General features: G+C 41.1%; 1 protein-coding gene across 2 annotated transcripts in view; it reads left to right on the top strand.

Annotated features, from left to right (window-relative positions):
- Positions 1–13438, top strand: part of PDGFA (platelet derived growth factor subunit A) — a 61498-nt gene extending 48060 nt beyond the window's left edge. Inside the window, exons 6-7 of one of the 2 annotated variants that reach the window (XM_063934511.1) lie at positions 5182–5268; positions 8525–13438. In XM_063934511.1, the coding sequence (XP_063790581.1) occupies positions 5182–5255 (74 nt within the window). In that variant the 3' untranslated portion in view covers positions 5256–5268; positions 8525–13438. The remainder of the gene's footprint in view (positions 1–5181; positions 5269–8524) is intronic. The other variant, XM_063934512.1, reaches the window with a different exon arrangement.
- The last annotated feature ends 7885 nt before the right edge of the window (positions 13439–21323 follow it).

Raw genomic sequence — 21323 nt, 5'->3', positions numbered from 1 at the left:
ATAAAGTAACAGAATCACCATGCTGTGGTAACAGACTCACCAAGGGGGTACTGAGCATGGTAAAGTGTACTGACTACAATGCGTTTGTTACCTACTAATGCAACTACTACTACCACTTATATTTCCTACTATGGGGTAAATTTACTAAAATTCGTATTTTTCCGAATGAGGTTAAAGTTCAAACACGAATGACATCGAAAGTGTAAATTTGCAACTTTTTGAATTTATTACGACTAATTTACTAAGCTGTCGTATTCTGCATTTTCGTATTTACCGATGTCGATGTCATTCGTATTTTTTGGCAGTGTTTTTCGGGAGTGAATTGTAAAACACTGCCGACATTAACACAGTGAATCTCGGCCGGATCTGTGAGATCCGTGCTGGGCTTCATTGTGCACCTTTCGTAAAAAATAAAACATTGTTAAAAATAAAATAAAAAAATGCGTGGGGTCCCCCCTCCTAAGCAAAACCAGCCTCGGGCTCTTTGAGCCGGTCCTGGTTGAAAAAATATGGGGAAAAAAGTGACAGTGGTTCCCCCATATTTAATCAACCAGCACCGGGCTCTGCGCCTGGTCCTGGTTCCAAAAATACGGGGGACAAAAAGCGTAGGGGTCCCCCGTATTTCTGAAACCAGCACCGGGCTCCACTAGCCAGGTACATAATGCCACAGCCGGGGGACACTTTTATATTGGTCCCTGCGGCCCTGGCATTACATACCCAACTAGTCACTCCTGGCCGGGGTACCCTGGAGGAGTGGGAACCCCTTAAATCAAGGGGTCCCCCCCCTCCAGCCACCCAAGGGCCAGGGGTGAAGCCCGAGGCTGTCCCCCCCATCCAAGGGCGGCGGATGGGGGACTGATAGCCTTTTTGTCAAAATGTGAATATTGTTTTTAGTAGCAGTACTACAAGTCCCAGCAAGCCTCCCCCGCAAGCTGGTACTTGGAGAACCACAAGTACCAGCATGCGGAGGAAAACCGGGCCCGCTGGTACCTGTAGTACTACTACTAAAAAAATACCCCAATAAAAACAGGAGACACACACCTTGAAAGTAAAAGTTTATTACATACATCCACACCTCCAAACATACATACTTACCTATGTTCACACGAGGGTCGGTCCTCTTCTCCATGTAGAATCCATGGGGTACCTGTGGGAAAAATTATACTCACATAATCCAGTGTAGATCGGTCCTCTTCTGTTCTTTTTGTAATCCACGTACTTTGCAAAATAAAAAAACGGACACCCGACCACGCACTGAAAGGGGCCCCATGTTGGGAACTTTGTGGTCAGCGGAGAGGTTACTTTCGGTCAACCGCTGACCACAAAGTTCCCACCATTGGTTACAATGGAGCGCATAGGCGCTACATTGTATCACTGCCATGTGCTGCCTGACAGACACTACAGGAGCACACAGCCAATCAGGAGGGTGCCACGACGTGGCGCTCCCTGATTGGCTGAAGGAACCCTCTTAGACAGAAGTCAGGGGGGGTTCCTGGCAGTCGGGGAAAGGGGTCCCATGTGAAAACATGGGGCCCCTTTCAGTGCGTGGTCGGGTGTCCGTTTTTTTATTTTGCAAAGTACGTGGATTACAAAAAAGAATGGGGTATTTTTTTAGTAGTAGTACTACAGGTACCAGCGGGCCCAGTTTTCCTCCGCATGCTGGTACTTGTGGTTCTCCAAGTACCAGTTTGCGGGGGAGGTTTGCTGGGACTTGTAGTACTGCTACTAAAAACAATATTCACATTTTGACAAAAAGGATATCAGCCCCCCATCCGCCGCCCTTGGATGGCTGGGACAGCCTCGGGCTTCACCCCTGGCCCTTGAGTGGCTGGAGGGGGGGGTACCCCTTGATTTAAGGGGTTCCCACTCCAGGGTACCCTGGCCAGGGGTGACTAGTTGGGTATGTAATGCCAGGGCTGCAGGGACCAATATAAAAGTGTCCCCCGGCTGTGGCATTATGTACCTGGCTAGTGGAGCCCGGTGCTGGTTTCAGAAATACGGGGGACCCCTACGCTTTTTGTCCCCCGTATTTTTGGAACCAGGACCAGGCGCAGAGCCCGGTGCTGGTTGATTAAATATGGGGGAACCCCTGTCATTTTCCCCCCCCATATTTTTTCAACCAGGACCGGCTCAAAGAGCCCGAGGCTGGTTTTGCTTAGGAGGGGGGACCCTACGCATTTTTTTTCAACAAATTTAACACTTTCCCACCCCTTCCCACTGATAAACATGCACGGATCTCATGGATCCGTGCATGCCTATCAGAACACGGTAAAAAAAAGCAGGTCTGTTTTATTTTAGCACTTTTTTACGATTTGTATTTTTTCACGGCCGTGTTTGGCTATTGCCGGCAGTGTTTGTGAATTACACTTTTTAGTAAATTACCGAGTTCTACCAAATTACAGGCGTATTTGACCGATGGTGTATTCATTCGTAATTTTTTACTTTGAGTTCCAAAAAAATATGAATGCCCTCATCACTGCCGTGATTTGAGTTTAGTAAATTCCCGAGATGACACTTTGAAGAAAGAACACCATCTCGGTCAAAATCGGGAGCTTAGTAAATTTCCCTATATGTTTTACAAAATATTTAAGGGCAAAATTACAAAATATGGGATATATCCACATATCATGGAGAGACTATTATTTATGGCTGTTAAAATGCATTTTTTTCTGTATAGTAACACTGCTACTGAGCTTGTATGTGATAATTTATGCAAACATATATTTTAATTGCTTTATATGTAAATAAATGAAAGCCTGCCCATAATATTGTTTTCATTCAGTGAACACTGATAGTTTAAAGATCCCAAATATGAAGTACTAGATCACAAATCAAAAGTATTTTCCTCTATCAGCAAAAGAGCGCACTTCAACTGATTACTAATGCCAACATCTTGTACAGGAGTTGGCTGCTATGTAACAGGCTCTATGTCCATAGTTTCATGGAATTGCCCCAGTATTCTAGAGAATACATCTTACATATTCACCTGGACACCCAGACCCACTTCCTTTCATTAATCCACGCCTTCACATTATCATATTGTGAGTATAGTCACACATGAATAAGACTGACAGGATTGCCGTGTGAGGCACACAATGCATTATGGGTCAGAGACAAAACAACAGTGGCTATGTAGGCAAGCTTACAACAACAAGTAGTAAACTCATTTTTAGAGGGTATGGAAAGTCCTGCATTATATGGTCATCTCTTAATACTGTAGTATGCGTTGGAAAGGGAAAATCTAACAAAAGGAAATTATGCTTAGTGTGCTATTAAATGTTTCATTAGACCTTTCTCCCTCACCCTGCTACTTCCTTTCCCAGTTTGCTTTATCATATCAATAGCTAACAAAGCCTTACTTCTAGAATAATACAATATGTTTGTATTTTGCATTGCACTGTTTACAATCTGATAATCTTATATTTGTTAAATTCTGGGACATAATAGTATATGTTGCACAGTACCTGCATTTTTACAGCACCAAGGTCATTCCGCTGAGCGGTACTGATTGCTATCACCATTTAGCACACTGCTGAGGGGAAAAACAGCTACGTTATCCGAATATTGATACAGCTTGATAGTTGTCAATCAAACATATCCTGTATTGCTCATATTGTGCATATTCAGCAGTAACCTTGTATATACCAAAACAATGAAGTCTTCAAGCAGAGGAGACCTAGCTATAATATCTGAAGTTATGTCTGCTCATTAGAGTTATACATTTGTTGACTATTATATAGAGGCCACAAAACCTAAACCTTCAGTTTATGGAGTGTGAAAGTCATCTATAACATTGTCCCCACACAGTGGCTTTCAAATGAGTTACTGTACCTCAAAAGTACCTACCCACAGGAAGTCTTATGTGCACTCTCAAACATCCTGTGCATAGGCGTATTTCCAATGGGTGCTGTTTATTCAGTGCACATTGGCCTCTGCGTCCAGGAGAGCCCAAACTGCACACCCTGATCCCAGAGTATACTTACTTTGTTACAGCAAGTGGGTCCTTCCTTTTCCACAGCATCATCTTTCCAGTGGCCTCTTTGGGTAGATGACGCTGTGCAGTGAAGGCAAAGACTTAGGCATTGTGTCAGAGAGTTTGCCCTCATGTGCCATTTTCCTGAATATTGCTGGCAAGATGGCACCAATCTCTCTGCACATGTTACATCTACCCCACCTGCAGTGCAGCAAGGTTTTTCCCAGTTGTGTGCTTTTTTGCTTTACTTACAAACCTGAATCAGGCCCTGTGTTCCTATGAATTTGTTTTCATAAATGGCTTCACTAATTCTTGAAATATTTACATTAGCAGCCTGCATTTTCATTTTTATTTGTCAAATAAGATGTTAAACTCCGTGGGGGGAGATTCAATTACTGGAGGTAGCCTCAGGCTTTAATGCCCACGGGTATTCAATTAGCCTCCTGACTTTTCCCATTAGGCTTGTTAATGCCCATTAACTTAATGTGTTAACAGGTTAACGGAAGTTAACTCACAGAATCCGCGAAAAGTTCACGGATTGATGCGTTAACTTTCTCGCAGCAGCCATTAACCCCCGAGTTCTCTGGGATTTTTTTTATCTGCCCGATGAACAAAAAAAATCTCTGATGACTCCTGGCTTTGGAGCTAATTGAATAGCCCCGGGGGATCAATTATCCTGCGGTAATCTACTACAGCTATAACTAGAATTTCTCACTTCAAAAAGAAAAAAATGTGGAGCTAAACAGAACTCCTTTACATTTTGAGGTATAGTAAATATCGTGTATTTGATGTACAGTTTACTCATATTCTGGCATGCCTGCCTTATTGAATAGGGTGATGTATAATGGGTTATACTGTATAAAAAAAATGAATGAAAGTCATAGCTTAATAGGTCAAGTACTTCTAAACTTAATATCAGAATAGCAAAAAAAAAAAAAAAAAAAGAAACTAAAACAACTGTTGCCAGTTTAGAATCCTACATACATGTACTTAGTAGCTCCAAAGTAGTAAAATAATGTTTGCTTGAATTCCTAACCATCTATGAGAAGACATTTACATTTATTTCAACTTTATGTAGTCTCTGCTATGTACTAAGTTCACCAGGTAGCTAACCAGTTTTATTTCAGGAAAATTCTTGAATCTGTCTCATTGCTGAATGGAATACGTTTCCTTAGGCCTTTTCACCATCCCTGCCCTTGTGTTAACAGGAAGGCCTAGGGAAACAGGTAAAAAACGGAAGCGAAAAAAATCTAAAGCCTACCTAATACCCAGCTGGAAATAATTTTCCTCGGCAGGTAGGAACCGCAAGATAAAAACAACAGCATCGGCAATGATAAACTTCCCAACTTCTTAATCAACTGTGTATCACGTCAACACAATCACTTGTTTCAATCTTGACACTGTTACCTTAAGGCTGCAAAGAGATTATACATGATTGGCTTTGATAATTCTACCTGCTGGTATTTTTTTCTTCGAGCTACACATCACCGAAAGCATCTCGCATTCCTGGGCTGTCTCCCTATCTCACCTCCTTTGTTTTGTGTTTATATTTTTTATGTTTTGATGTTTCTTGTGCTTAAGCTTTTCTGATCTGGAGTGTTTTATGTAATGTCTTTGCGGATGATTTTTGGTGATCACCATGCATGAATTGATTGTCTAAATCTTTTTATTGCAGGAAAAAATGTGGCAGATAAAGGGCCTGATTTTCAGTCGCATGCTGCTGCGAATGCTGTTGTGTCTTATGCTGTAGTCGCATCTGTGCTGTTATGCTAGTACCAGCCCTTCCCCTGGTGTACAAGGAATATGCAAGTACTGAGATGCCCGCTTGCAGCAGCCCCATGCTAGCTGCAGACTCCCATTCAGAGTACAGCCTCCAATGCTAGCAATTAAACATCTGAGTTCACGGCCGGTTCAGCGACATGGAGGTGACACTGCCAAAATGGTGCGTCTTCATGCGTCTGAATGGTCACTGTCTTGGAACACCCAGCACATTTCAGATACCGTTGGCGGGATGTATTGGAGTCAGAGATCCGATCTCAGATTATTTTTTTAAAGGGGCAATCAATTACAAGGCGTGGTTTTGCCTTGTAAGTGATTGCTTCGTTAAAAAAAAAAAAGACATTACGGCAATATCGCACCTCCGGCGATCTTGGACTCCAAGTACATCCCACCGCTTGTGTCTCAATTGCAAATGCGCCTCTGTGCATACACACCGCAGTAGGCACCGTGCTGTAGGAGGTTTTTGCGCACGCACATTAGCAAAAACTCGCACAACTCGGTGAACTACAGCATTGACTGCGACTTAGAATCAGGCCCTATAGAGGGAAATTTAAAAAAGCTTCTGCCTTTTATTATTCAGCTTCATCAGTCCACAAAATATATACTTGTGATACTCACCTTTACTGTTTTCATGCTCTTATTCTTACCTGTGAATAAATAATATTTACAAGGTCAATTAGTTCGTTATTATACTATGTAAACATTCATGTAAACAATGCATGCAGGTTTTTTCCCCCTTCTATTTATTTACATGCAGCGTGCAAAATTGTAACTATAATAATTTTAAAATTTCAGAATATTCTTGGACTTACATAGATTTAAGAATACATGGTGAAAATATACTCGTTATGTGTATACTTAAAGGGGAAATGACCAATAGCAAGTTAAAGTGGCAAGACTCCAAAAAAACTTATTTTGTCTTAATGTTCCTTAGGCTTAAATTCACTGCCTTCAGTTGAACATATGCGGCTTTAGAAGTGAGGGTGGCGTTGAAGGGGGGGTGCATCTAATGGAAAGAATATATTTGAATGCACATTTATGCGTAGATGCACCAGACGAAAAATGAGGGGAAGAGGGGTGATATGAAGAGCGTATATTGTAGTAACACAGTGGATTTCGTAACGTCGCCATGCATTAATAAATTGGGTCACATCCTGTGTATAATTTGCATTCTGATTTCTGTTCCCTCTGAACTAATCTGTTGGAAATTGTTGGAAGGAGTCCATTGTAACAGCAGAGGCATCACTAGATTAAGCGTTTAAATGTTCCATTTCCCCAGCCTTTGGATGAAAACTGTGGAGATTGAGTTTGTGAATTATTGTGCCATACACCTGCAACTGATTGCCGCAATTTCATGATCCTACAACGCCGGGGTCAGGGAATATGGGATATGCAACATGTTGGATTTCCCTGATTTGCCGATCCCTACCAAAAAAATTATCAGAATCGGCAAATCGGTGATTCCCAGAAGGATTGCTGATCATTAATGGCCACAGATCAGCGATTTTGATCTCCAGATCATAGAAATGCATCGCTGATGTCTGGCCCACATTAGATGACCAATCACAAGTCGCAATAAAGAGATTGTTATTGGTTCATTGGTTACCAAAGTCACCTCATTCTCCTATCCACTTCTTTTAAACAACCCACTTCATTGCCGTTTTACAGGAGTGAATTAAGATGATTTGCAGATTGTTATAGACAGCAATTGGAACTCTAGCTAAAGGAGGAAAGCAATACATAGAATATATTATGGAGGTGGCAGTCGTTTATTTATTATCAACAGTTTCTTACATAGCGCAGCATATTCCATTACACTTTACAGTTGGAACAACAGTAATAGAACAAAACTGGGTAATAACAAACAGACATAGAGGTAGGAAGGTATTAGAATCACACTCTTTACATTATAGTTTGATTTGCAGGCGGTATGGAAACTACTTGTACTGTATGTAGCAAAGATATTTCCATCCTAACACATTTGTATTGTGAATAAAGCCATCGGTTGTGTGTGTTTTGCGCTTCCAATCGGTCTTTCAACCATTGTATTTCCTTGAGCAGTAGCGGAACTCATTGTTGAACAAAACAAAGCAGGTTTTGGAGTACAGATCTCTCAATGAATGCTTTCTATTGTTGAGTGTTCAAATATTTGCTTAAGAGCAAAAAATGGGATATCCAGTTAGAAGTGTATAGAAAAGAAATGTATTTGTGTGGGTAAAGCTTGGAGTATAATCTTACTAATCGGAAAGCAATTATTTATGTTTTTACTCACTTGATATTGACGGTATATAACGTAATATCAAATGTCCAAATTAAATATGGATTAATACTGAGCCATGTGATGAACAGTTTGGGAATCTGGCCAAATCTGACAAAATTAAGCAAGGAGCACAGTGCATCATTTTAAATGCTTTCTCTTCTGTGAACTTTAAAAGACGACCAGCAATAATAATATGATAACAATAATATAATACAAACACACACACACACACACACACACACACACACACACACACACACACACACACGGCAAGAGCGTTATTATGTCATTCATTTGAAATTCCTAAGTGCATTTTCTTAAGTTTGTATGTAACTCTTAAAGGCTGCATGAATCAAATTACTAAACATTGTAAAGGTGAAAATGCATTTATATTTTGTGGACCAACTGATTTAACTTTTACTGCTTCCAAAATGAAATTTTGGTGCATTGAGGATTAAAGTATAATTTAGTTTAACTTTTTTTCTTTTTTTTCTTTTTTTTTTTCTTTACAGATGTAAGGTGAAAATAAGCTACAAGGAATCATCTGGGACTTGGATGTACACACTTTGTTACATTCCTGAATCTTCTACGTATGGTGCTTTTATAGACTGTTGTTTTATTTTATTTTTATTTTTTGTTTTTGTTTTTTTAGTTTTTTGTTCTCTTGTGCGGAAAGACAGGATTAAAGAAAAACAAAAAAATAAGGAAAAAAGGTTCAAAGGACACTGAGAACAAAGGAACAATATACATTTGTTTAATGTGACATCAAAGCAAGTATTGTAGCACTCTTACAGAGAAGAGACGCTTACCCCTGTCAGATAACTGTGGCAACAAAACAAGATGGCGGGTTGGATGAAAGAAGGATATGTTTAAAAAAAAGATGACAAACAAAGTACTGTGAACATGGAAAGTGAATAGAGACCTCATATCAAAGCAGTGATGCTTTATGTCAAGTGATGTGCCTGCTAATGTTGATGAAGATAGATGGTCATTGACGGACCACTGGCACAAAATAAAAAGGCCAGGAATGTATCAAATGAACAAGTGTCTACGCAGAAGCTTTCGATAAAATAAATCCTTGTTTCATGATGTTTAAAGTCTTCACAAAAAACCTGGGAAGCCTTAAGAGGACTTTTATTTTTGTTTATTTTACTCCATAGAGTAATTATTACACCATGGGGGTTATTTAATTATGGCGGCACAGTCCTAGCATTAGGAACTTGCCTGCCCTAATATTGGTCAGTTGAAATTCTGATCACTCTTTGTGTCATTTTGCAGCAGTGACCTTCATAGTGTTGAATTGTGTGTGTGTCCGTGTGCCTGTGTGTGTGTGTGTGTGTGTGTGTGTGTGTGTGTGTGTGTGTATAATTGTTCTTGCTTGACAGAAATAAATAAAATAAAAATAATAAAGTTCAGTTTATCAAACTAGCAGGATCTGGATATGTTTTCTTATATCTGAAAACCCTACAAATAATCTGTCTAAAAGAAACAAATAATAAATTATAAACATAGTGGAGGCAGACATTTTGTGGGATGAACTAATGTTTTTGAAAAAATGCAACCTATCAATTCACTAAGGACTTCGGAGATTCCTGAGGCCAATATTCATGATTCCTGACAATTACAAATTAACCACTGGTACATAGAGATTAAATAGACAGCATTCTGATGAATATTGGTTCAGGCCAAAACATGGCCATCTCCACCTGGTGAAGGCATCAGATGCTGTTTAGAATGTAGTACATTTCTTGTCAAACCAATTTTATCTATGGGCTCTGTGTGTCCAATAAAAAGTATTCCTTCAGTATTTATATTTCATTTGTTCAGGTTTTCTTTTGATTTTAAAAAATGGCTAAAAAAATGCTGCAAATTTGGCTATCTTTTTTCTTTGTTTCCTTTCATACATACATTACCTCTTTCCAAGAATGAAAACAATGGCAAAACAGGTAATTGGTGTATTATATATTAAAGAGGACCTGATAACTGCAAGTTTTTACTGAATGCTGTTATAAGAAGCTGATTGTTGTATCTTGCGTTCCAGTAGAAAGCCATTTTTAAGAAAGTTCACCCCTCTATTTAAAATAAGCAACTCCCAGGCACAGATGGATTAAGACCTCACAGGGCCCTTGGCACCATAGCACCATACTGGTGTAGCCACCCACCATCAAAAAACCCACAAAATGTTTTAAAGTAATCTGGGCTCCTCATAGCCTGCTGCACCTAGGTAGGAGCCTAGGTTGCTTAGTGGATGCTCCAGCTCTGCCAAAAGCAGCTGTTGGGCTACAAAGCATTTAATGGTATATTAAATTACCCTGCAGAGCGATTGCTCAAGAGATTTTGTAATGGCAAGCCTACTTTGTCATTCAACACATTTGCAAGAGTTAAAAACCAACTACAGTTAAAATGCATGTATAAAATGCATGTATTAATATAGTTATGCCCTTAGTAATAACTTTTTTGCTTTGGTACCTAAAGTAAGCAAAAAAAAAAAAAAGTTAAAAAAGCAGTATCTGTGAAAGTATGGAGAGAGAATGTGTGTGTATGGAATTATTTTGTTTTTTGTGAATGTGTGTGTGTTGGTATTCTGTTAATGTCCATCCGACTCTCTTTTGATGTGGCTTTGTTTTATTGAAAGGTGAGTAACTGCTGAGAACACATATACCTAACATTTATGAGTTTATAGTATTTCCTCAAGCAGGATGCAAGCTAATGAACTGTATCCAAATAAAGAAGAAATAAAGGTATATCTAGTGCATATTTCAAACCTTGTTCCCATTGTGTCTGCATAATTTAAATTCTAAATAAAATATTGTATATTAATAAATCATGGGATATCTGTGCAACGTCAGATTTTGTGCCAGTTGCCTAATAATGCTAATATTTTATTTTATTTTTCTATTTTTTTGCAATTTATTTTATCATACACAACATTTTCACATTTGTCAAAGTGTGAAATGGACATTTTATTCTTGTATGTGCATTGTACAGTGTCACGCTAGCAAGAGAAATATTTGCTACGTGTATTTGAACAAATCCTAAATTCTTTATTTTTGGTAAAAAAACAAACAAAAAAACAAATGTATGCTTATGTGTATTCAACAGAAATGTGTTCTTTTTTTGTAAAGTTGAAGTTTGTATTTTTATCTAAAATTAACATTTTTATATGAGTACGAAAAGCCTACTATGTTTTCTTGAACCAAAAAAGAAAATTGCATTGTGTGGTCATATTTTTGTAGCACCATATTCATACAAATATTTAGCTATATCTGTTGCATATGTGTTTCTAGCACTTGATTGGTGATATTCTATGTTATACTGCTGCTGTAAAGTTAACAGATATCTAATGAGAATTCCAAATAGGTCAATATAGTGTTTGCAGGGAGAAGGTGGTTGCCTAGTTATCCTGCCTTCTATTTCAACATACTTGTCTTAAATGTCATATTTTCAGCATTCATTTTCACTTATGTATAAACGTTTTCACCCTACTTGTAGATTGACCTTGGTAGCTAGACGTTAAGAGATGTGTGCACAGTTTCTTTTGCCCCAAAAATCACATTCCTCTACTGATAAAGATAAGTTGTCCTAACATCCTACCTAGCTCTGTTGTAATGAATAGGAAAAGGAATGTTGGCTGAAGTCTGTAGAACACAAGTATATAGCTTAAAAACTTCTTTAATATATTCTCACCTTCTCACTCACACCTCCCTGAAGCAGCGGAAAAATTGAATGATTAACTAATTCTATAATTTGGGGGATATGCATCAAAACTCACGCTGAGGTATGTTTAATTGATTTATTTGGTCCAGTGGTCAGGTTGCCATGCCAAAAATATATTTCTATACAAATACATGTCCCTGCAATATACTTTGATGTATTGACTCAATATCCCATTAAGGCAGTGCGGTTTTATTTAAATCAATGCGCCAATTCTACCCAGATCCATTTGTCATATTGCATGTGCAGTCTCGAAGTAAGTTCCTACAGTGTGGTTAAGCTGTCCTTTGTTGTACAGACTAATCAGTCTTAAACTAGTACTCAATAAATTAGTCATACTCTGTTATTTTCTGTGCATGTTGATGATAAAGTTTTCATTTACAACGGGAAGACATTTTTAAGCCTTTAAAAAGCTGCAACTTTATTTAGAGTTCAAGGCATTTCACATTTTTAAGTTCCAATGAAAGAAACCTTTTGCTTTTGTGGCATTTTCCAGGTTCATTTTATGGCTGTATAGCACAGAACGTTATTTACATCAGAAAACAGTGGTACTAATTCAGATGCGGTTGCAAAGCGGCTGTTTCACACAAATGGATCAATGTTTTCTTACTGCATATGCGTCTGGGCCGCAGTGCGCATGTGCAGTGAGTGAATTACGGTTGCATCCGCAACGATGGATTTGTCGCAAAGTGAGTGACAGGAGGACAGCATTTGGGGGTGGTAACGTGGGAGTGGTCAGGTAAACACAGGCGTATCATGGCTGTTCAGACAGCAAATTCTGGGCGTTTATAAATTAGCAGCTGCGATCTTACTTGCTACTGGGAGAGCCTTCTGCATCCCAGGAGAGCAGCTCAGCCTGCGTGTCCTCAGAGGCACTCAGACTCTGCGATGTGACCCGATCGGCGACGATGGTACCAATATATCAGCAATTGTATGCCGTCGGACCCTACTATGCTCAGGTTAGCTTTAGCCCATATTGGCATACAGTCGCGATTGTGTACATGAAACATCAAATAACAACCACATCTGAATTAGGCCCAGTGTGTAATACAGGAGCAAAACTTGCATTAGGGGAAACCAAAGAAATTGCTGCTACATCTTTGAAGCTGAGAGCCTACAATATGTAGTTTAACATTTTTATTCTGTAACATCAATTTATTACATGGGGGAGGAATATATTTTGGAATCAGTAGGAACATAAGTTTTTTTTTAATACATTCCCATAAAGTATTGCCATGTTTTAGGTTTTTCTAATAGAAAATGCTGCCATGATCATATTTCTTTGTGTTTTTATCATTTCAATTATATCAGATTGCACCTTGTAATCCTTTATTCACCAAGATGCATTCAGCACCAAAACTGGAAAAAACATGTATTAAATTGTGTTTGCTCCTTTGCAATTAAGTGTACAATTCATAATGTAATGCACATGAATGTCTGTGTCTGCGTAAACAGAAAAAAATGAAACCCTGTATAAAAGTGTAATTTATATATTTATGTTTTGGTGGGATGCCAATAATAATGCTCATTTTGTTTTATTGCCTAAAAATATCTAATGAAACAAAGGCTTTGTATATCCATTAAAAATGATGTAGATGGAATGTATGGTTGTAGCATTTTGGACACCTTATGCGATAGTCCTATCTGAATAATGTGCATTCTATGATATTGCACAGGTTTTAAACAGCGAAAATAAAATATCCTATAAGTGACTTTGTTACTGGCTCCTGTACATAACATTACATTAAATCATATACTTAGAGGCTCATTCATCTAAATACCTTGCTTCTGTAATTAAAATAATGCATTTGCATGTAAATATTTAATTTATTTTTTTCATTTATTTGATGGCTATGAAGCAATTCGGTCTGTAAGTGTAAAAAACAAATAGAAAATTCGAACTTTTTTTTTTGTTTAAAGGTTACTCTCTATCTTTATTTAATTAATTGTATTGCCCTGACATTTTAATTTATTTTATGTTCCTTGTGTTTTTTTTTAATTATCATTATTTTATTAATTGTTTGCTTTCTTCTGTGCTTTTATGCCATTTTCAGTCATGTCTTTATAGTATCAGAGTCTTGTTATTTTTTGCTTTGGCTTGGATACAGCACAATTCTGATCTCTAGATACACTTTTATGCAATGCACAGAACGCAGCAGGCTGGTGTCGTATGCAGTACCAGGGTAGCTAACTGATTACAGTGATGTGAAGATTTGCTTTAAATATTATGGATCAACACTAGATCTCTGAAAAAGTGTATGTGGGAGAGCATGTAAAATCCAGCGCATTAAAGTTATCTGAAGGCGGGGAACCCCACTACATAACTAATGTCAGTAATGACTCGTCACCTTGAAGAAATATTTTACAGGCTTTATTTTTAAGACTGATAGGCAGTAGATGTTCCCAAACAGAAGACAGCTGTAACTGTTGGACTATAGCATAAAGGACGAGCTTAGAAGGCTATACATATAGACCATGCTGAATCTAAATTCATAAACAATTTTTGTCTTAGACACATTTAAAAACTAAATTAAAGTTATTTGGATACAAATTTTTCTTACCTATGATACACATGCCTGACGGTCTACTTATGCCTACTGCTCATAGGAGGTAACTTTAGTGGCCAGTCCAAGCCAGAAAACCGTCCGTTATTATAGTAATGCCACCTTGGTGATAAGAGAGCCTGTCTGTGCATGATGTCACCAGCAATTTGCTAAGAGGTCTTTGCTTGTAACACAGAGCTAGCCTACTTTCCAGGTCGTGTAAGGGCAGCTTCTACTCCTCCTGAAAATTGCTGGTTTAATTGGCAAAACTGTTTTAGCTATGCATGCTACAGGAGTCGTCATATGGATTTAATATGTCTTCAAATGAAAGGTCTATGGAAGGGTTGAGGTGTAGACTTTTGCTCGAGTGAGAAATCCAGTAGTGTTTCAGACAGAGCCAAACAAGCCATAGCTTAGGGATTTGCTCTGTCGGCAGGAGCCAAGAATGAGTCAAATCCACGGAGAAGATTAAGTTATTTCCATTCCCTTTGGAAGTCCCATTAGAGATCTTATGACTGAAAAAAATGGTATGTTTTTCTTGGCTTTGGGACAGAAATGTGACAAGGAAGTATGACGATGGGGCATCTTTCGGGAGCATAGCCTTCTGTAAGAAATGTTCCGTTCTTTCTCAAAGTTCACAAGAAAAATTAGATTTATGCTCGGTTTTGATTTAATCCCTGTATATATATATATATATATATATATATATATATATAAATATATATATATATATAAGTGTGTTTTTTTCTTTTCGTTTTGCTAAATTAGTTCAGCACTATAAAATACACAGAGTTCCAGGTCTCTCCAGCTTTGATGGGATTAAATGAAGTATTAAGTGGCTATATGCGCAATACCGTCTCATTTGTGGTAGGTGTTCGGAAATATAACTGATGCAAAATGTGAATTTGGTGCCGACAGCTGGGTGATCAAAGAGAGGAAATATTTCATAAATATCCTGGCTTGTGACAAGGTCACCAGTGAATACTATACACATCTGGTGTACATTTAATTTTGCAGCACAAATGATTAGCTGCCTTCTGCAGACTGGTTAACAGCACAATGCAGCGCGCTCAGAGAGACAGAGAGGAATTGATGTCTCTGTTGCCCAGCCAGGATTCTTGTGTGTAAAACATATCTAGTGATGCGGTCTTTTTCCCAGAAAATCGTGCTTTCGGGTGGTCATGCTTGAATACCTTAATAATTTTTAAATGGTTTAGAAAATGTAATCTTCAAATAAAACATCTGTGTGATATCCAGGGTCACCTGTTTTTGGCTAAAAATCACTCATGGTTGCCAAGCATGAAAAGAGGGCATTTTCCCATAAGAGTTTAGCTGGGATAATTTGGGTCAGGACAGATTTATCTACAAATTCCATACTGGCATCACACTTAAGGTCCTTTGCTCTAACCCTGGACACATTGTACATATTTTTGCAGTACTGATAGATGAACAATATCCAATTATAAATCTTACTAAATCCTCTGAAGTACAGGCATAGTTTTGCATTTTAACAAGGAATTTCCTGTATTAGGTTCTAGCTAAAATGGAAAAATACTTGAACTACGTTGAGTTATATGAAAGTACGCATGACTCTGTAAATTCCAAATTAGGTTTAGTTTTATGTTTTTCATCCCTAATTAAAGAACTCACAGTACGCTGCAGGGTACATAATAGCAATACGCTTATTCAAAAGCAGTTTAAAAAAATCTTGTGTAATATAAACTGTATAATTAAGCATTTATTTTCTTCCAACCCTTTACATAGTTTTCCATATATTTAGTGTTCTGCTCTGGTGAAACCAGAGTACTAAGTGAATGTAGCATCACAAAGCTGTAATTGCAGTAAAAGTTGATTTCTATTGTGATACATTTACGGAAAACATTACACATTCCATATGGTGTTCATCTTGAATGTCCGTTTTCATCAAGAGAATGGGTCAGATTTGATTGGTAGGTTTGCAGCTACTGGCTAATATATATTGTTGACTTCGGATGGGAATTTCATATCCAAACCACATGATATATCATCCTGCAATTTGGAAGGTGAAACTCAAAACGCATCTGAAGTATGGCTGTGTGCAAACTATTCATCCTAAAGAGGTGTAGGGCAATTGCATAGGTTTCACATCTGGTTTTACCTTGCTGTTTGACTGATGGACCATACAGACTCGCTTCTATTGCGTAATTAAATGAACAACCCAGCTTGCTTTACACGGGGCATGGTCCTCTGGGGGGTAGCTGAGAAAAACATAATCTTTGAACCCGTCCTGGCATCCCATGCTGTTTGGTATGAGCGGTGTACGTTTGCATTCCCTCCAAGGGTTGGGTTCGTGTGACCGGCGGTTGCGAGACCGACGGCGGGATCCCGCTCACCACAGGTTCTCTTCCCACTCTATGGGTGTCATGGACACCCATGAGTGGGAATAGTCCTGTTGGTCTGCATGCCGACCGTCGGGCTGTTCACTGTGCGGAATCCCTGCGTTGGTACAGTGACCGCCGGTCACCTAACCGTATCCCCCCTCCAAGGCCTATATACAGAAAGACTCATCGCTTGTTTTCATTTCAAAGGAGATAAGTGAGCAGGGCTACAGTGGTGACACAGGTCTCTTAATACATTGCAAGCTACAATGCTGCACCAAATGAGGGAAGTGGGTGGCAGTGGGAAATATTCGTGGCAGCTCACAGATGTGCCTGGGCCTCGTGGCAATGGCCCTGGTTGCCTTACCCATAAATCAGGGTAAATTAATCTGTAAAACCTACTGTGGCACTACTAAGTATCAGAGTGAGGAGACAGCGCTTCCACAAGAGTACCCTTAGATCCATGCAGTTGACCAAATCAACTATAGGTCCATTACAGGTGGTAACAAGCCGCCACAGTCGTTTCTGGATACAGAAAGTATTCACTGGTTCATAGTTCTAACGCTACTTTTAATTTTTATAATTTTTCTAACGTCCTAGTGGATGCTGGGGACTCCGTAAGGACCATGGGGAATAGACGGGCTCTGCAGGAGACAGGGCACTCTAAGAAAGAATTAGGACTACTGGTGTGCACTGGCTCCTCCCTCTATGTCCCTCCTACAGACCTCAGTTAGAATCTGTGCCCGGACAGACCTGGGTACACTTTAGTGAGCTCTCCTGAGCTTGCTAATAAGAAAGTATTTTATTAGGATTTTTTATTTTCAGAGAGATCTGCTGGCAACAGACTCTCTGCTACGTGGGACTGAGGGGAGAGAAGCAAACCTACTAACTGCGGATAGGTCGTGCTTCTTAGGCTACTGGACACCATTAGCTCCAGAGGGATCGAACACAGGAACTCACCCTTGGTCATCCGATCCCGGAGCCGCGCCGCTGTCCCCCTCGCAGAGCCAGAAGACAGAAGCTGGCGAGAGAAGCCAGAAGACATCAAAATCGGCGGCAGAAGACTCCAGTCTTCATATGAGATAGCGCACAGCACTGCAGCTGTGCGCCATTGCTCCCACATTAAACCCGCACACTCCGGTCACTGTAGGGTGTAGGGCGCAGGGGGGGGGGGCGCCCTGGGCAGCAATTGAGTACCTCCTGGCATAATAGAGCATATATACAGCTAGGCACTGTATATATGCATGAGCCCCCGCCATTATTTTGCACAAAATCGCGGGACAGAAGCCCGCCGCTGAGGGGGCGGGGCTTCTTCCTCAGCACTCACCAGCGCCATTTTCTCTCCACAGCTCTGCTGAGAGGAAGCTCCCCAGGCTCTCCCCTGCAGAATCACGGTAGAAAGAGGGTAAAAAGAGAGGGGGGGCACATAAATTTAGCGCAAAATCACTAATACAGCAGCTACTGGGTAAACACTAAGTTACTGTGTAATTCCTGGGTTATATAGCGCTGGGGTGTGTGCTGGCATACTCTCTCTCTGTCTCTCCAAAAGGCCTTGTGGGGGTTATGTCCTCAAATAGAGCATCCCCTGTGTGTGTGGTGTGTCGGTACGACTGTGTCGACATGTTTGACGAGAAAGGCTATGTGGAAGCAGAGCAGGTGCAGATGAATGTGGGGTCGCCGCCGACGGCGCCGACACCTGATTGGATGGATATGTGGAAGATGTTAAATGATAATGTAAACTCCTTGCATAAAAGGTTGGATAAAGCAGAAGCCTTGGGCCAGTCAGGGTCTCAAACCATGCCTGTTCCTACAGCGCAGAGGCCATCAGGGTCTCAGAAGCGCCCACTATCCCAGATTGTTGACACAGATATCGACACGGATTCTGACTCCAGTGTCGATGGCGATGATGCAAAGTTGCAGCCTAAAATGGCTAAAGCCATTCGCTACATGATTATAGCAAGGAAGGATGTATTGCACATTTCAGAGGTAAACCCGGTCCCTGACAAGAGGGTTTATATGTTTGGGGAAAAAAGGCAAGAAGTGACTTCCCCCTTCACATGAGTTAAATGAGTTATGTGAAAAAGCTTGGGATTCTCCTGATAGGAAAGTGCAGATTTCCAAACGGTTACTTATGGCGTATCCTTTCCCGCCAACGGACAGGTTACGCTGGGAATCCTCCCCTAGGGTAGACAAAGCTTTGTCACGCTTACCTAAGTAGGTGGCCCTGCCGTCACAGGATACGGCCTCCCTAAAAGATCCTGCGGATAGGAAGCAGGAAGGTATCCTGAAGTCCGTTTATACACATTCAGGTACCCTACTGAGGCCGGCAATTGCGTCGGCCTGGATGTGTAGTGCTGTAGCAGCATGGACAGATACTCTGTCTGAGGAACTTGATACCTTGGACAAGGATACTATATTACTGACCCTGGGGCATATAAAAGACGCTGTCCTATATATGAGAGATGCTCAAAGAGACATTAGCCTACTGGGCTCTAGAATAAATGCAATGTCGATTTCTGCCAGAAGGGTCCTGTGGACTCGGCAATGGAAAGGTGATGCCGACTCAAAAAAGCACATGGAGGTTTTACCTTATAAGGGTGAGGAATTGTTTGGGGACGGTCTCTCGGACCTAGTTTCCACAGCTACGGCTGGGAAGTCAAATTTTTTTGCCATATATTCCCTCACAACATAAGAAAGCACCGTATTACCAAATGCAGTCCTTTCGATCGCACAGAGGCAAGAAAGTCCGAGGTGCGTCTTTTCTTGCCAGAGGCAGGGGTAGAGGAAAGAAGCTGCACAATACAGCTAGTTCCCAGGAACAGAAGTCCTCCCCGGCTTCCACAAAATCCACCGCATGACGCTGGGGCTCCACAGGTGGAGCCAGGAGCGGTGGGGGCGTGTCTCCAAAATTTCAGCCACCAGTGGGTTCGCTCACAGGTGGATCCCTGGGCTATACAGATTGTGTCTCAGGGATACAAGCTGGAATTCGAAGTGATGCCCCCTCACCGTTACCTCAAATCGGCCCTGCCAGCTTCCCCCATAGAAAGGGAAGTAATGTTGGCGGCAATTCACAAATTATATCTCCAGCAGGTGGTGGTACAGGTTCCCCTCCCTCAACAGGGAAGGGGTTACTATTCCACAATGTTTGTGGTTCCGAAACCGGACGGTTCGGTCAGACCCATATTGAATTTAAAATCCCTGAACATTTACCTGAAAAGGTTCAAGTTCAAGATGGAATCGCTGAGAGCGGTCATCGCAAGCCTGGAAGAGGGGGATTTTATGGTGACTCTGGACATAAAGGATGCTTACCTGCATGTCCCCATTTATCCACCTCATCAGGAGTACTTCAGATTTGTGGTACGGGACTGTCATTACCAATTCCAGACGTTGCCGTTTGGTCTGTCCACGGCACCGAGAATATTTACCAAGGTAATGGCGGAAATGATGGTGCTCCTGCGAAAGCAAGGAGTCACAATTATCCCATACTTGGACAATCTCCTCATGAAGGCGAAGTCCAGAGAGCAGTTGCTGATCAGCGTAGCACACTCTCGGGAGGTGTTACAACAGCACGGCTGGATTCTGAATATTCCAAAGTCGCAGCTGATTCCTACGACGAGACTGCCCTTCCTGGGAATGATTCTGGACACAGACCAGAAGAAGGTGTTTCTCCCGGAGGAGAAGGCCCAGGAGCTCGTGACTCTGGTCAGAGACCTCTTAAAACCAAAACAGGTGTCGGTGCATCAATGCACGCGACTCCTGGGAAAGATGGTGGCGTCATACGAAGCCATTCCCTTCGGCAGGTTCCATGCGAGGAACTTTCAGTGGGATCTGTTGGACAAGTGGTCCGGATCGCATCTTCAGATGCATCGGCTGATCACCCTATCCCCCAGGGCCAGGGTGTCTCTTCTGTGGTGGCTGCAGAGTGCTCACCTTCTCGAGGGCCGCAGGTTCGGCATACAGGACTGGGTCCTGGTGACCACGGATGCAAGCCTCCGAGGGTGGGGGGCAGTCACTCAGTGAAGAAACTTCCAAGGGCTGTGGTCAAGTCAGGAGGCTTGTCTGCACATCAATATCCTGGAACTAAGGGCCATATACAACGCCCTGAGTCAAGCGGAGCCTCTGCTTCTCAACCAACCGGTGCTGATTCAATCAGACAACATCACCGCAGTGGCTCATGTAAACTGCCAGGGCGGCACAAGAAGCAGGGTGGCGATGGCAGAAGCCACCAGGATTCTTCGTTGGGCGGAGAATCACGTGCAAGCACTGTCAGCAGTGTTCATTCCGGGAGTGGACAACTGGGAAGCAAACTTCCTCAGCAGGCACGACCTCCACCCGGGAGAGTGGGGACTTCATCAAGAAGTCTTCACACAGATTACAAATCGATGGGAACTGCCACAGGTGGACATGATGGCATCCCGCATCAACAAAAAGCTACAAAAGTATTGCGCCAGGTCAAGAGACCCTCAGGCGATAGCTGTGGACGCACTAGTAACACCGTGGGTGTTCCAGTCGGTCTATGTGTTTCCTCCTCTTCCTCTCATACTGAAAGGATTTGACCTTATTTTCTTTAACCCTCGATGTGATGGCCTCACAGACGTCTGGAGTGTAAACCCTTACGCTATCAGTTACATGCACAAACACAAGCAGTAAAAGTTCACACTGTTTTATTGAATGTTTAACATTGGTATAAAAAGAGA

The sequence above is a fragment of the Pseudophryne corroboree genome, chromosome 7, assembly GCF_028390025.1.
Source record: "Pseudophryne corroboree isolate aPseCor3 chromosome 7, aPseCor3.hap2, whole genome shotgun sequence".
In the NCBI taxonomy this organism is placed as follows: domain Eukaryota; kingdom Metazoa; phylum Chordata; class Amphibia; order Anura; family Myobatrachidae; genus Pseudophryne; species Pseudophryne corroboree.
This window is presented reverse-complemented; position numbering and strand designations above follow the sequence as displayed.